The sequence below is a fragment of the Ictidomys tridecemlineatus genome, chromosome 8 (assembly GCF_052094955.1).
Source record: "Ictidomys tridecemlineatus isolate mIctTri1 chromosome 8, mIctTri1.hap1, whole genome shotgun sequence".
Classification (NCBI taxonomy): domain Eukaryota; kingdom Metazoa; phylum Chordata; class Mammalia; order Rodentia; family Sciuridae; genus Ictidomys; species Ictidomys tridecemlineatus.
The window spans coordinates 25,714,625-25,730,763 of NC_135484.1; the positions used below are offsets into that span (position 1 = coordinate 25,714,625).

The 16,139-nt window shown below is 33.4% G+C and overlaps 1 protein-coding gene across 11 annotated transcripts in view; it reads left to right on the forward strand.

Moving 5' to 3' along the window:
* Nucleotides 1-16,122, forward strand: part of Reps1 (RALBP1 associated Eps domain containing 1) — a 75,877-nt gene extending 59,755 nt beyond the window's left edge. For 6 of the 11 annotated variants that reach the window (XM_078019039.1, XM_078019040.1, XM_078019045.1 and 3 more), the window contains 10 exons: nt 1,338-1,425; nt 2,234-2,335; nt 4,759-4,828; nt 6,043-6,161; nt 7,014-7,078; nt 11,110-11,295; nt 12,389-12,484; nt 13,503-13,651; nt 14,722-14,827; nt 15,926-16,122. In XM_078019039.1, the coding sequence (XP_077875165.1) occupies nt 1,338-1,425; nt 2,234-2,335; nt 4,759-4,828; nt 6,043-6,161; nt 7,014-7,078; nt 11,110-11,295; nt 12,389-12,484; nt 13,503-13,651; nt 14,722-14,827; nt 15,926-15,994 (1,050 nt within the window). In that variant the 3' untranslated portion in view covers nt 15,995-16,122. Of the gene's footprint in view, nt 1-1,337; nt 1,426-2,233; nt 2,336-4,755; nt 4,829-6,042; nt 6,162-7,013; nt 7,079-11,109; nt 11,296-11,354; nt 11,456-12,388; nt 12,485-13,502; nt 13,652-14,721; nt 14,828-15,925 lie in introns of those variants that run through there. The other 5 variants (XM_078019037.1, XM_078019038.1, XM_078019044.1 and 2 more) reach the window with 2 other exon arrangements.
* Nucleotides 16,123-16,139: the final 17 nt, after the last annotated feature.

The window sequence follows — 16,139 nt, forward strand, 5'->3', positions numbered from 1 at the left end:
TGAGAAATCTAAACTTTGATCCATCTGTAATGTTGGTCTTTATAACTACAATTTTAGGATGTATAGGGGAAATATTAGGCTTCTTGGATAAATATTAACCCTATTTAAAATTCTCTTAAGTATAGGAGCAGGAAATTACTTTGAATGACTTTATCAAGATAGTAGCTCTAAAGAATTTGTTATAAATTGAATTTTAAGGTGATGAGAGTAAGCCAAGGAGGCTGGTCCAGTAAGAGACCATATGCAGGAACATAACTTTCCCTCTCATGGGCTTGGTGTTAACGCAGTATTATCACCAAAACAGTGTCCAGTATAAACTAAAATTCAGCATCCTCTACACTAAATTATAAACTTAACTCATTAATAGATATTTGAAATTGAAGGGTCTCAAATTTGTTTTTAACTGCAGCACGTACAGAGTATGAACTGATTCCTCATAGGAGGAGCCAAGCTCCCTTGGCCATGTTTTTCAGCTGGTCTGTTGCTGTGAATTCAGATGCTTGACCTGGTTCTGATTCCTCTACTAGGGGTCAGGATGAGGCTTCTCCATGTCCCAGGGCACCTCACTCTTCTCCCACCCTTTCTGAGATGTCTCCATTAGTCTTCGTCCTCTTCTTCCTTACCTTTGCTCTTTCATTATTTACAAAAGTTTATACAAATAGCTTCTTTATGCCTCTAAAATCACCATTCACCAAGTTAGAAATATTGCCATCGTGGAAATGGTAGAAGAATAGTATTAACAAGTTAGACAGGGAGTCTTACTTGTTTTCTGAAATAATGAGTTCCTTTGTGGAAGTCTGAGCTAAAATTTGAGGCACTCTGTTTTTTTTTGAACAATTCCATAGAAAGGTTGTATTGTGCCCACTATCCCAATTAAATTGACAGCTCATTATCTTTGTTCTATAGGTGAAAAAAATCATCAAATTTTCTTAAATAGTCTACGAAAATGAGTTTTTAGTCTGGGTTTACATATGATAGTTTACTTTAACCTCAGGATTTAACAGTTGTATAATTTTATCAGACCATTTTAAATTGCTTTTGAATATTGTCATGAACTGTGTTTTTATAAGAGAATTTATTCATGTAAATGTTTAATCACTCAATTTAAGATGTACTTTTTATAAAAGAAATCAGATTATTTGACTTGATAAAATCAACTAATTTGACTTGATAAAATCAACTACGCTTTTGATTATGAAAACTCATTCTCATCTTTACCTTAGTGTAAATGAGAAAATCTATCTTCTAGTTTTTGCATTGTTGTTAGTTTTGGTTATTTAATGGTATTAACTTGACATTTTAAATACAAAATTTATATTTACTCCCATTATCTTTAGGATACTGCTATTGTTCATCCAGTTCCCATTCGTATGACTCCAAGCAAAATCCACATGCAGGAAATGGAACTTAAAAGAACTGGCAGTGGTAAGGAAGATGTTACTAGATTGTGTTTTAATTGCTTATTTTTCAAATCTAGTGCTTTCTAACTATTGTGTTTGTAGACACGTGTGTTTGCTTATATTGCAGTTTTTTGTTTTGATTATGGTACTAGGGATTGAATCTAACCACTGAGCCACATCCCTATTCCCCCTGCCCCCTTTTTAAATTTTCTATTTTGAGACAGGATCTTGCTAAAGTTGCTGCAACTGGCTTTGAACTTCTGATTCTCTTGCCTCAGCTTCAAGCTGCTGGGATTATAGGCATGTACCACTGCACTGGCCTATGTTGCAGTTTTCTAAAGCAAATTACTGATCTTAAAGTATAAGGTTTTAGAATAAGAGCATGTGGAAATGTGACTTTTCCAATAACCCTGGGTTTATGTGGTCACCATCATGAATTATTTAAAGTGTGTTCAGTTTTTAACTAAAAAAGATATGTAAAAGTAGATTTTGGCCTTTGTATAAATTTTGTAAGTTGTCTGTTTTACTTGAATTTCTGGAATTTCCCATCAGTTTAGACTAAATATTTTGGTTAAAGTTTCTGAAAGGTAGATATTTTTTTCTTGTGTGAATCAGTATCATTAATTATCAAGTATCTTAATATGGCCGATGATGAAATTCCATATAAACAGGTTTACATTTATTTTTATTAAAAAATATTATTTTGTCTAATATCTCATGGATTTATTTGCCACTTTTTTGGAATATCTAAATGAAGTTTTATATTCTGAACTTTATGAATTTATCAATTCAAATACTAGTATTTGTATTTTTACCTATTAATTCTCCACTAGATCATACTAATCCGACCAGCCCCTTACTTGTGAAACCATCTGACCTTTCAGAAGAAAATAAGATAAATTCATCTGTGAAATTTGCTTCTGGAAATACTGTAGGTAAGTAAGTGAAACATTTGCTTCACACTTTCTATTTGAAGTATATTAAATGTGGATGGATTTAAAAGTCTGAGTGCTTCAAATGTGTAGCCATTTAGTGCTGTCTTCACTGAGTAAAGTAGAAGATAGTCAACTCTTTTAATCATCCTACCCTGTCTATGAACAAATGGCCACTCTTCATTTCCACCTGCTTGAGGGAAGGCTGCTCCCTCCCAGCTTGGTCCATTGGCTCTTTTCTATCAACATTTTTTCTTTCTGTCTCACAAAACATTGTGGATATGTTTATTCATTCAGCCAGTGTTAATCAGATACTAAGTGCCGAGTTCTGTTCAAGGTACTGGGAATTTAGCAGTAAACAAAAAAGAAAAAAAATCTTTGCCCACATAGAGTTTATATTCTGTAAGAGAGATAAGATAATAAGAGGGAGGGCAGCTCTTAAATTAAAAGGTAATTAATACCATGTATAAAAATAAGACTGGAAAGGGAAGAAGGAATGCCATTTTAAATAAAGTGTTCAAAAAAGGCCTTACCAAAAGATAGCATTTGAGTCAAAACTTGAAGGAGTAGAGTGATTCAGCTGTTTGAATCCTAAAAGAAGGATGAATTAAGGCACAGGAATTAGTGAAACCTTAAGAAAGGAAACTTGTTTCTGTTGGGACTGCAAACAGATGTGTAATAAAAGACTTGGCAAGTCAGAGTAGTAAGTGGTAGAATAGTAGCAAGGAGCAGTACAAGACTTTGACCTTTACTGAATGGAAAAGCAATTAGAAGATTCTGAATAGAGAAGTGAAATAAACTGAACTTCCTTTAAAAAAAACAAAACAAAAAAACGAGATCACTCTGGCAGTTCTAATAGTAATAGACCAAAAGAAGGCAAGAGAGACAGTTCAGGAGAGAATTATAATAATTCAGGCAGGAGAAGAGAGTGGCTCGGACTAGAGTGGTAGCAGTGGATATACTAAGAAGTAGTCAGATTTGGGGCTGAATTTTGAACATTTCTTAGAAACAGAGTTTGCTTACCTCTGTGGTATAAGATTGGAGGGAAGAGGCAGGGGTAATTCTTGGGCTTTTTATCTGTAGCTGGGAGATGAGGAAGGCTGTCATGACAATAGGTTTGTGGGGAAAGACTTAAGACTTCAGTCTTATACATCTAAAATTTGACATATATGTTAGGACATCTAGGTGGAAATATGTTCATTTTAGCATCATTCTTTTACCAATTAAGTAATTCCATTATATGGCAAGAAAAAGTAAAAGGATAAGTTTTGAAATGAAATTAAACCAAATAACCAGTATCCTTAAAAGTATATATAGTTTTCCTTCAGATTATACCTTGAGTTTCTATTTTAATTTTTTTTCAGTTGTTGTTGAACCTTTATTTTATTTATTTATGTGGTGCTGAGAATCGAACCCAGTGCCTCACACATGCTAGGCAAGTGCTCTATCACTGAGCAACAAACCCAGCCCTCCCTGCTGCTTTCTAAGTCTTTGAGGAAATAGAAAAATCAAGGACCCCTAGCTTAAAAAATTTATTATTGCCAGCATATGTTACTTCAGATTGTTTTATTTTTCACTTTAACAATTTTAAAATTCATTTTATTTATTTTAAATATTTTAAAATTTATTCTTCAAAGGTGGCTTTTTTACATTACAAAGCAGTTCACATTTAACTGCAAAAATGTAATATATTAAAAAATTTAATAGATAAATAACAAAATAACTATTCATACTCTCACTATTTTACAAATGACCATGGTTAACAAAGTCATCATCAACTTTAGTTCTCATTCTGTGTGTGTATAATATAGGTTGAGCAATCCTAATCTGAAAATCAAAAATCTGAAATGTTTCAGAATCTCAAACTTTTTGATTGCCAGCATGACAACCACAAGTATAAAATTTGACACTCATGTGATAGTTTACAGTCAAAGCACAGGAACACTAAAAAAATATAAATAATTACCTATAGGCTGTATGTATAAGGTGTATATGAAACAGATCTTGTCTTTAAATATCCCTAAAACATCTCATTATATACATGTAAATATTTCAGAATCCAAAAAATTGGAAACCAAATTTTTATCGCCTCAAGCATTTCAAATAAGGTATACTCAATCTGTAGTTCTGTTTTTATATAATATGGAATTGTAACATATATAACATTTTGTGACTTATTTTGAATAATTCTGTATCATTAAGTATTAAGTTTCTAGATAATGATTTGCTGTATACATATGCATGATTTATTTGATTGAATCTTAATTTTTTACAGTTAGTAACATTAGGATGAACGGTTACCTATTAGCAGTCTTTGAATATTTTTGATTTGAAACAGTCTCTCACTTATATTTGTGTGGGTTAGATAGAGCAAAAAAGTAAAGAAATGATTATTATTAAATAGGACATATCCCATTTATCAGCAGATGGTTACAGTAGTTCAGACTCTTTTACTTCTGACCCAGAACAGATCGGGAGCAATGTAACTCGTCAAAGGTCAGTATTTCTGCCAATTAAAAGTGTTAAAATATCTTAATGCATTTTTTTTATTTTGATGCAGTTTAATACTTAAAATCATTTGGAACCACATACACATTATTTTGTTCTCTGAAAGTTGTTAGGTTACTTTTTGGTAATATGTAAAAGACAAGTAATTTTCATTCTTTCCAACTTTATTAGAAAATCAGTGAAATTCTATTTTTGTTTTTTTCCTTATGTATTTTGTGGAAGTTCTAAAAGCTGATAACTTCTTCACAATAGAAGCTTAATATAGTCCTTTTTGTAGTGAAACAGAACAGTGAGAGTCTAAAGTAATAAATGAATAGGTTATGGCAAGTACCAAAAGAATTCTGTGTTTTAAAACGGCATCCAACCCAGCCCAGCAGTGCAGGCCCCTGACCCTAAACTTCTGTGTTACATTAAAGCTTAGGCTCAAACAATTTGTGTGGGATAGGGTTGGAGATGGCAAGAGATTTGTCTGTGAGGACTTTGCCATTCACTAAAAGCTGTTCAGAACAGAAGCATATTTCTCTCCCCATAAATTAAGGCTGCTTGCTTCCTTTCCAATTTTTCAGATAGTTCTTCCTGTGTTTCTTAAGAGTTCTCAGTCGTCTTGGTTTTATTCTTTTTATCCCTATATATGAAGACCAGATTGCCAGTATCCATGGGGACCCTTTTCAGAAGAAGACTGAAAGTAGCAAAGACTTCAGTAGCAAAGAAGTAAATCTCTAGGGCAAGTTGAGCTCTTAAGTAAGATGGTCTTTGGTGAAACAGAATGGGCACCTCAGATAGTTTACCCAGGTTTGACCTCAGCTTACCAGACTCCGGTTTTTAATAAGTTTGGAAGATAAAACAAGTTTGATAGTAGAGTTTCTCTTTTTTTAAAATTAAAATTTTAATTTTTTTAATTATTACCTTTAGTTGAATGGGAAAAGCAGCCTATGGTTTGCAAGTTTAGCTTGAAATCATGTTGACAACTAACTTCTCCAAATTTTTAAAATACTGTTTATTGTTTTACTTTACAACATTAAAAAAACCCACTTGTTTAGGACACATAATAGTGCTATCCTTACTGATGGTTATGTTTAAATAGGTACTGCTTGAGAAAATGTCATGCTAGTAAGGTCATTTGCTGCTTAGCCAAGTTTGAATGCTTAAAAAATTTTCCAATATGAATAGCATGACCAATTGTTATGGGGTGAATTTTGCAGGTCTCATTCAGGAACTTCTCCTGATAACACTGCACCACCACCTCCCCCTCCAAGGCCACAGCCCTCTCATTCTAGATCATCATCCTTAGATATGAATCGGACCTTTACAGTCACCACAGGTAGGGGCCAAAGAAGCACAATATTTATTATCATTTAATTTTAAAGTTAATCCAAGACATACAACATTTTATTTCCATTCTTGTTAATGTCTTATTAATTGTATTTTTATGAAGAAAAAATCTGGATATAAAGATACATCAAATAAAGGGGATGTTTTTTCTTAGTAACTCTCTTTTTGTGTGTTTGAATGGAAATAATACATATAGAAACCTAAGGTATAACTTAGGAAATTTGAAAAGAAGATGTAGTGATATCAGGGGTGAGAGAGTAATAGGCCTTCACTTGGCTAATGAAAGGACAAGAACAGTCATAATTTGGTAAAATTTCAACTGACAGTATTACTATTACATTGATTGAAATAGAAATGATGGGCAAAGGGTATTGAGGTCATGTTTTAGTCATTATGAGTTTGAAATGGTTAGGAAAAATCTAAATAATCAACAGGTCACTGGATCTTCAAGCAAAGAAAGATCCATGTAATGTTTAGAATTATTTGCATAGAAATGGTAGAGTGAAGTGTTAAAAAGAAAAATTGGAAGTTTTTGTATCTGATAGCTAATAAGCAGTCAGAAATATAGCAGGAAAAGATGAGAATATATTCTAGTATGGAAACAGGAGCTTATCAGGAGTCTCTCATGTAATGCAGTTCCCAAGAGAAATAAGGTCTGAGGAAAAGTCAAGAGATTTGGCCAATGGGTGACATAGACTATTGTACAAGATAGTATTCACCGTCCTATAATTATCAAGCATTCTTAGAAATGTTATCATGTGGTCACATTGATTCAGCCTGTTTTTTCTATTAGCAAAGTGACTATATATTTGCTAAAAAGAAGACTTGCATATTCACACAGGACAACAACAGGCTGGAGTTGTTGCCCAACCTCCTGCAGTGCCTCCAAGACCACAGCCCTCACAGGTAATTCTCCAAGGTACTCATTACTAAATGTTGGCTATTACTTCCTCCTGATCAGTTTGTCGGTTGGATATTCATTTCTATTATACATTTATTTGGAAGGTCAGGAATCACCTAATAATTATCCTTAATGAGTATTTCATTCAGTGAAGATGAGGATTTTGGAAGAAAAGGATTTTAATAATAATCTGGGTTATTTCTTGAAAGATCCTTTAAAGTGAAGTCAGTGAATTTGCTGAGAAAGAAATCAGGAACACTGTTCCATTCATAATAGCCAAAAAAAAAAAAAACCTAGGAATAAATCTGACAAGGTGAAAGACCTCTCTACAATGAAAACTACAGAACATTAAAGAAAGAAATTGAAGAAGACATAAGAACATGGAGAGATGTCCCACACTTGTGAATAGGCAGAATTAATATTGTCAAAATGGCCATACTACAAAAAGCAATATACAGATTCAATGCAATCCCCATCAAAATACCAATGCATTCTTCACAGTTCTAGAAAACACAGTCGTAAAATTAATTTGGAAGAATAGACTCCCAGAATAGCCAAAGCAATTCTAAGTCAAAAAAGCAATGCTGGAGGCATCATAATATCAGACTTCAAATTATACTATAGAGCTATAGTGACAAAAAGTGCATGGTACTGGCATAAAAACACGCACATAAACCAGTGGCACAGAATAGAAGATATAGAGACGAAAACCACACATCTACAGTCATCTTATCCTTGATAAAGATGCCAAAAACATACATTGGACCCTTTACAATGAATGGTGCTGGGAAAACTGGTAATCCATGTGTAGAAGAATGAGACTAGACCACCCTTTTCTCTCACCCTGCACAAAAGTCAACTCAAAATGGATCAAAGACTTAGAAATTTGACTAGAAACTATGTAACTCCTAGAAGTAAACTTGGGTCAACAGTCCAGCACACAGGCACAGGCAACAACTGTCTCAGTAGGACTCTGTTTTATAAAAGGCACAAACTATTTTCTAAATCTCAGGAAATAATACCAAGAGTTAATAAATGGGATAGCATCAAATTAAAAATCTTCACAGCAAAGGAAACAACTAGGAATGTGAACAAACTGGGAGAAAGTTTTTGCCAGCTACTCTTTTTAACAGAGGATTAATATCTAGAAATTATGAAGGACTCAAATGCCAAAAAATCAAATAACCCTATTAATAAATGGACAAATAAACCAAATGACATTTTCAAAAGAAATATAAATGACAACAAATATATGAAAAAATGTTGAATATCATTAGCAATTATAGAAATGCAAATCAAAACTACACTGAGATTTTGTAAGTGTTGGAGAGGATGTGAGAAAAAGGAACAATTTTATATCTTTGTGGGATTATAAATTAGAACAACCATTATGGAAATCACTCTGGAGTTTCCTCAGAAGACTAGGCATGAGAGTTTGGGATATAGCTCAGTTGGTAAAATGCTTGCCTCGCATATACAAAACCCCTGGGCTTAGTCCCCAGCACCAAAGGAAAAAAAAAGACTAGGCATGGAACCGCGGTATGACCAGCTATACTACTCCTCAGAACTTATCCTGAAGAAGTCATACAAATGCTAGATAGTACACTGTGTCTACATGTAGGTAATTTTCTGCCCACAGAATATAGACTAATTAATTTGCTTATATAAAGGCCTAATTTTATGGTATGGTTCTCCAGCCACTTGAGCTAATGAACTGTACATAAAAATAATGTCAGTTTAGGTGCAAAAAAAGTACAATCAGCCCTTTGTATCCATCTGTACTGCATCTATGGATTCAATTAATCATAAATTGAAACTATTTGAAAAACATGTGTCTGTACTGAAAAAAAAAAGAATTAAAGTTGTATACCCATGTTTATAGCAGCACAATTAACAATAGCCTGGTTGTTCATCAATGGATAAAGAAAAATGTGGTATATAGACATCAAGGGGTTTTAGTCATCAGCCATAAAGAAAAATGAAATTATGTCATTTGTAGGAAAGTGGATGGAACTGGAGACCATTATGTCAAGTAAAGTAAGCCAAACTCAGAAGGCCAAGGATTGTATGTTTTCTCTCATATGTGGAAGCTAGAGAGGAAAAGGAAAAGAAAGGTGGTGTTGATGGGGGTGTCTCTTGAAAATCCAAGGGAGATCAGTAGAGTAAAGGGACCATGTGTAGAGGAAGGGAGTGGGGAGAAATGCTAGGGAGTGATATTGGCCAAATTATATTGTTAGATTGTGTATATATATGAACATACTATAAGAAATCACATCATTATGTACAGCTGTAATGTACCAATAAAAATGTGGAAAGAGAAAAAATAAAAATGCATATACAGAATATTACTCATTGTACACTTTTTATAATGAAAAAAATGTTGGAAAAATTAATAATCCTATGAATAAAGCAATTTAATAAACTTAAAAGTAAAGCAAGTAATATATCTTGATAAAGGAGGGCTTAGGAGAAAGAACAATAGATTTTAGGAGATGGGAGCTGTTTGTCCATTAATATTCTGCAGTCTGGCATTTACAAGAGTAATCCCACTGCATCTTTCTCGATGTGTTCTTACATCAGTGAAAGAAGTGTTAAAGACCTCTGCAATCCTTTCAGGGAGAATTGAAATGCTGCAGTAGATATATTTATAAAATGCTTTGGAACAGACTTAGTGGCTAGTAAAATCAAGATTAACATTGAGAAGGTAAAGTAAAATGAAGGAAGAAAGTTTTGAAGAGGGACTTGAAAGATACAGTAGTATTTACTGGGGAGAGGACATGTGCAGTAGCCTGGCTTTCTTTGGGGGAAAACCAGTTAGTTCACTATAACTGGGGTGGACATGTGGGATAATGAAAAAATGAGACTAGAGAGGAAGGGAGGAGGCAGAGTATCTTCTAAGTGATGGAAAAATTTTAAAGGGTAAATAGGAAAGAGACATCTGATATATTCCTGAAGCATGTTTTAATTCCTTGCTTGCTTATTATCTCTTATCCTGTACTGGACTGTCACCTTTATTAGTGGATGAGCCTTATTTGTTTTCTTCCCTATTATATCCATAGTGCCTGGCACAAAATAGATACTCAATAAATATATTTTTATACTGAATATTTTAGTATAATTGGTGTGGTGTAGGACAGATTGTAAAGAAGTGGGAAGTGCACTTGACCTCTTGGGAAACTAATTCTTTTGCACTTGAAAAATAATGACCTTTTAAAAATAATAATAATAATAATGACCTTTTAAAGAAACATATAAGGAAGCATTTTTAAAAGTAACTTTTTAAAGGTGTAAACTATTGTGCAGTATCCCAATTAAGGAAAAAAAATACGGGGCTAGAGTTGTGACTCAGTGGTAGAGCACTTGCCTAGCATGTGTGAGGCACTGGGTTCAATTCCCAGCACCACCATAAAAAACAAAGATATTGTGTCCATCTACAACTAAAAAAATAACTTTCTAAAAAACTGCAAGAAGAGGAGTTGGGTAGGGCCAAACCCTCTCCTCTCCTTTAATGTACTTTTAAGTTTTTTAAATAAAAACTTTGTGGTACTGGTATCCATGTGTTCTGACTGACAACTAATTTCTGTCCCGTATTGGGGGGAAAAAAAAAACAATAATGGGGGAAGGGACAATAGGATCCTATAAATTGTACATTTGAAAAATGTATATAAAATTATAAAATTCAAGTGTACAATTTATAAAATTCTTCAGATGAATAAAAAACATTCTAATAAAAAAACTTTGAAAAAGTATTTTTATTGGAGCTTTATCATCTTAATTAATGCTTTTGAGTGTCTGCTTTTCACTTATGAAGACTTATTTATAACTAAATGTCATAGTAATATACACCATGAATTTACAGATAATATACATATTTATTATAACACAGTTTAAAATATATTACAAAACAGCTAATATGTTGTATTGTAATATATTTTACAACATATTTTCAAAGAAAATGTAGACTGTTCTATGGTATTGATATCCGCCCCCCCCAAAAAAAAAAATGTATGTTTCTCTGTTCTAAACCATTGTCCAGGCTCCTGGTCCCACTGTGCATCGTCCAGTGGATGCCGATGGCCTAATGACTCACACTAGTACCTCACCTCAGCAGATACCAGAGCAACCAAATTTTGCAGATTTCAGCCAATTTGAAGTATTTGCTGCATCAAATGTAAATGAAGAACAAGATGATGAAGCTGAGAAGCATTCAGAAGTCTTGCCGGTCAGTTTTCAAAGGCTTACCTAATTCATGGATTCTCTTCCCATGTCATTCTCTTAAAGCCTCTCTGTGAACAAGAACTCCTGATAAGGCAAATAGTAGATGGCACACCATTGAGTAAAATATGTGCTGCTGCCTCTTTGGGAGGATTCATATTCACTGGGTCAGTGTTTCTCAACTTTTTTCTTGCCCTCTTAATACCTGCTTGTTGCAGTATAATGCTAAGAATCTGAATCTGGTATGGTATGAAAAGACACAAACACAACTAGCTGGTCCTGGATGAAACATTTCTCTGGAGGTTCAATACTGAGCATCTGATTGTATGATTTAGTAAAGATTTCCAAGAGAGAAGAGCCATGATTACTATAACATATACCCAGTCACCTTAGTTAGGCAAACTTACAAACCATATAATGCCAAAATGTGATCTTCGCAGATTGCATTCTAGGAGACTGTTATAGTTCTAGTGGCAAGGAGCATTACTAGGAATGTCTCAAACCACTAGGTATAAATATGAAGTGGGAGGAACTAGAAGAATTCTGAAATCTCTATCCTAATTGTTGTTTTAACCCATGTTGAGCCTCTCTGTCAGATTCAAAAGCCATGTTTATTTGACAAGCATGGCTTAGATAAAGGTTTCCTATAGATTTTATCTGTGGAAAATTTCCTACTGGTCACTAATTCCAACATATAACTTTGTGCCTGGCCATTAGGTGAAAGGGCTGCACTGAGGAAGACAGGAGCAGGTCTGAGGGCAAGTGCAGATGTGTCAGAGTACTGGTACTCACATCCCTGGGTGGGTGAATTCCCTCCCCAATGGAAGAACTTTCCAGCCACCACCTAGATGTTCAGTACAATGGCTGCATCCTTATTCACCCTTCCCTCCTTCATGGATGTTGACCTTTCCCCTTTGCTTCCTTTTAGTACTAGAGAAAGGACATTTAATGTGGTATTTCCAAGTTCCTTCTCATCTCTGAGCTCTCAGTTTTCTTATCAAAATATTTTCTTGAAGTTTTACTCTGATTTGTTACATATTCTATATTTGTGCATAATTATATATTATATATCATTAAAATGGTAATGTGTTCATCTCTAGGTTGAAAAAGCTTCTGATCCTGCAAGTTCTCTTCGAGTTGCCAAAACGGATAGTAAAATAGAAGAAAAGACAGCTGCTAGTGTTCCTGCCAATGTGGTATGCAAAAAGTATTATAGAGAAAGAAATTTGCATTGTTCATCAGTAAACCCCATGTTGATTATATCATTAATATTTTATTATATTTGCTTTCTAATATCTTTCTCCATTCCTCTTGTAAATTCTTCTCCCTTGTGCATTTCAAATTGTAAATTCATTCATTCTGCTCGAGAGAACAATTTTGGTAACTTTTTTTTTCCTTTTATTATTCATATATGTCCAAGTTTTTTTTTTTTTTTTGTCCAAGTTATTTAAAACAGGATGTGTTGCTATAAAATGCTTAAATTCTACTTTTTGGACACTTAATTTTTTACTATGTTAGTACTTCTGTGATATTTTTAAATAATTTTATTTTTTGTCAATTTATCACAACAAATTTTAAAAAGCACTTAAGAGATGACAGTTGACTCTTGTTTTTATTTATTTACTTAATCAAGTTATACTAAACATTGAAATACTCTAGTGTTAATTGATTCTATTGGAGGCAGATTCACAATCCCCAAAAAAGTGTCCACTCATTTTCAAGAGTTATAATTACTGTGCATTTTAGTGGTTTTTAATAATTATGTAGCCTTCCGCATGTTCATAATAAATTATTTTATCCTTAAAGATGATATATTTTAGTATTTTTTAATAGGATTTCCTATGTTGAAATGAATATTTTTGAAGATTTTCTTTATTGAATTGGTATATGTAGAATATGTATCATATTTATGTTAAAACTGACTTTTACGGTCTTTTATCAGATTTGGACTCCAAGGAGCTTATTTTACTCTATTTTAAAAAAATTGTTATTGTAGATATATTCATGATTGTGGGATCAACTAGAAACATCCTTTCCTGTTGCACTTTAAGTTAGCTGCTGACAATTAGATGAATTATTTTAAAGTAGGACAGCTAACTTTTAATTGTTTTAAAAGCAAGTAGCTTAAAGAAAGCAAACAGGGTTGGCAAAGTGCTAGTTAACCATGAACGTCTTCAGGAAATATCCATTATTAATGGATTTCTTGTCTTCCAGAGCAAAGGCACAACACCTCTTGCTCCACCACCTAAACCTGTCCGAAGAAGATTAAAATCAGAAGATGAATTAAGGCCAGATGTCGATGAACACACACAAAAGACAGGTGTCTTGGCTGCTGTTCTTGCGTCACAACCTTCTATTCCCAGGTAATCAGCATTATTCCTAAACATTTAATTACTAAGAACAAAAAGCACAATAATTAAAACACCAAACTGAAAGAAATTAATGGTCAGACTAATTCTCAGTTTTTAGTTTTTCATTCCTAAGTAGACTATTCTTCCCACGTTTTTCCCCCATTATTATTATTAAATTCAATTCCAATTACATTTTAACACCCTATTGTAAACTCTGGGGTGGGAGTTTTTTAAAAACAATAATGTAGAATGAAACTAATATTTTAATTGTGGTTGTTTTAGATCAGGGTTTGGCAGACTGAAACTCAGGTGGCAAATTCAGACCATGGCCTATTTTTGTAAAACCCATGAATTAAGAGTGGTTTTTATATCCTTGTAAAAAGAGAATAAAAGGGAAAAGGGGAAAAAATAGAGTATACAACAGAAACTATATGCCCTTAAAGCCTAAAATAAGTCTGTTTACAGAAAAAGTTTGCCAGGGTCTGCCCTAGACTGTTTAACTTTAAACTTAGGATTCTTGCCGAGTGCAGTGGCTCATACCTGTAATCCCAGCTATTTGGGAGGCCAAGGATCACAAGTTCAGGGGTAGCCGTTTAACAAGACCCTGTTTTTAAAAACAAAAGTCGAAAGGGCTAGAGTTATGGCCTCAGTGATAGAGCACTTTCCTAGTATGTGGAGGCACTGGGTTTGATTCTCAGTACTACACAAATAAATAGATAAATAAATAAAATGAAAGTTCATAGACGACTAAAAAAAATATTTAAAGGTGGGGGGTGGAAATGTGATTCAGTGGGAGAGCACACCCTGGATTCAATCACCAGTACGATGCTAAGGAAAAAGACGGAAAACAGAAAAAAAATCTTGGGATTTTCAGTAATTAAAACAATAGCAAAAATAAACAAAAGCTTCTGAACCTTATATGTTTTTAGTTGACCATTGAAACTGACTAAGTAAGGTTTTGAGCTGTGTTAATAAGGAAAAAGATGTTCCCTGTTCTTTCCATGCTCAAAAATAGATCAAGGAACAATGAATTCAGGTTAAAGAAATAAAGGTTTTGGTTTATGTCCTCTTTACTTCTTCAGATCCATTGGAAAAGATAAGAAAGCTATTCAGGCATCAATTAGACGCAATAAGGAAACCAACACAGTTTTGGCCAGATTGAATAGTGAATTGCAACAACAATTAAAGGTAATATAGTTTGTGATTCATTATTTGGGAATTTCCATAGGCCCAGAGTTGTGGAGGAAGTTAAAGAGAATCCAATAGGTTTTATGCTTGCATGAAATCTCCCTCATATCAAGAGAAATGTATGTCTAAAATGTTGTATTAACCATTGGATTTTTTAGTAGTAAAAGAAATTTTTGAAACTCAATTCTGAGATGATTTGACTGCTGTTAGTTTATCTTCTTACCAAAAACAACTCAGATTATATTAAAGGAACTCAAAGATGACAAGGGGTGGAAAAAATTTTAGATTATCTTACATGTAGAAATAGAAAAGACAGACCTTAAATAAAAATGGTATTTCCATATAATGTGTTCCACTGTTATCCAATACTTGAGATGAATGAGGGGTTTTTCCCATTATGCACTATGATTTATTTGAATGAATAAAATAATTATACTCAGAATCACTTATTGTTCACTCACATTATTAAGCCCTCATGTCTTATAAACCAGTGGTTTATAAACTTTAATGTATATATAAATAATCTAGGGTTGTATTAAAATGCAAATTCTGATTTAGTAGGTTTGGGATGGAACCTGAGAATTCTACCTAAGGTTCCAGAGAAGAAGAAAAAAAAATTAGAATTTGTGGCTACTTGAAAAGACTCCTCAGAATCAACAATAATTAAAAAATCTGGGTGCAAAATGAATTTTTCCTTTGGGGACCGAAACTCAAAATGGGATCCAGAAGTTGCTATAACTGAATGACATCACTAGGGAAAATAATCTGTGTTAACTAATTCATCTATAGTTTATTCAGGAGGCTGGCTTTATATAAATTTTTATAGAAATACCCATTCTTTGCAAATGTTAACTTTCCTTATAATTGGCTTAAAAACATTTTATTATCTGATTTACATAGTAAGAAAGATTTAAGTTACTAGGATCATATTTTCAATGTATGAAGAAACTACCTTTCTAAAGTGATGTATACTTTCAAAATATGAATAGTTGTCCATCAGTCTCCTTGACAAAAGCAAATTGTTTTCAGAGTTGTTGTTAAATGTGTCTTTGTTTTTATATATTTTTGAACATAACTTGGACTTGATGTCTTTTTCAGGATGTTCTTGAGGAGAGAATTTCCCTGGAAGTTCAACTGGAACAACTTCGACCATTCTCTCACCTATAAGCCAATTGCCGTTAACTGTGAACATACCCCATTTTTAAGCGGTTTTGGGTTCAAAGCCAATTTGGAGGCCCAAATATTCAGCTCACTGCTTAATTCAAAATTAAATTTTATGATTCTGTTTTGCCCTATATGTTCACTGTTGTAT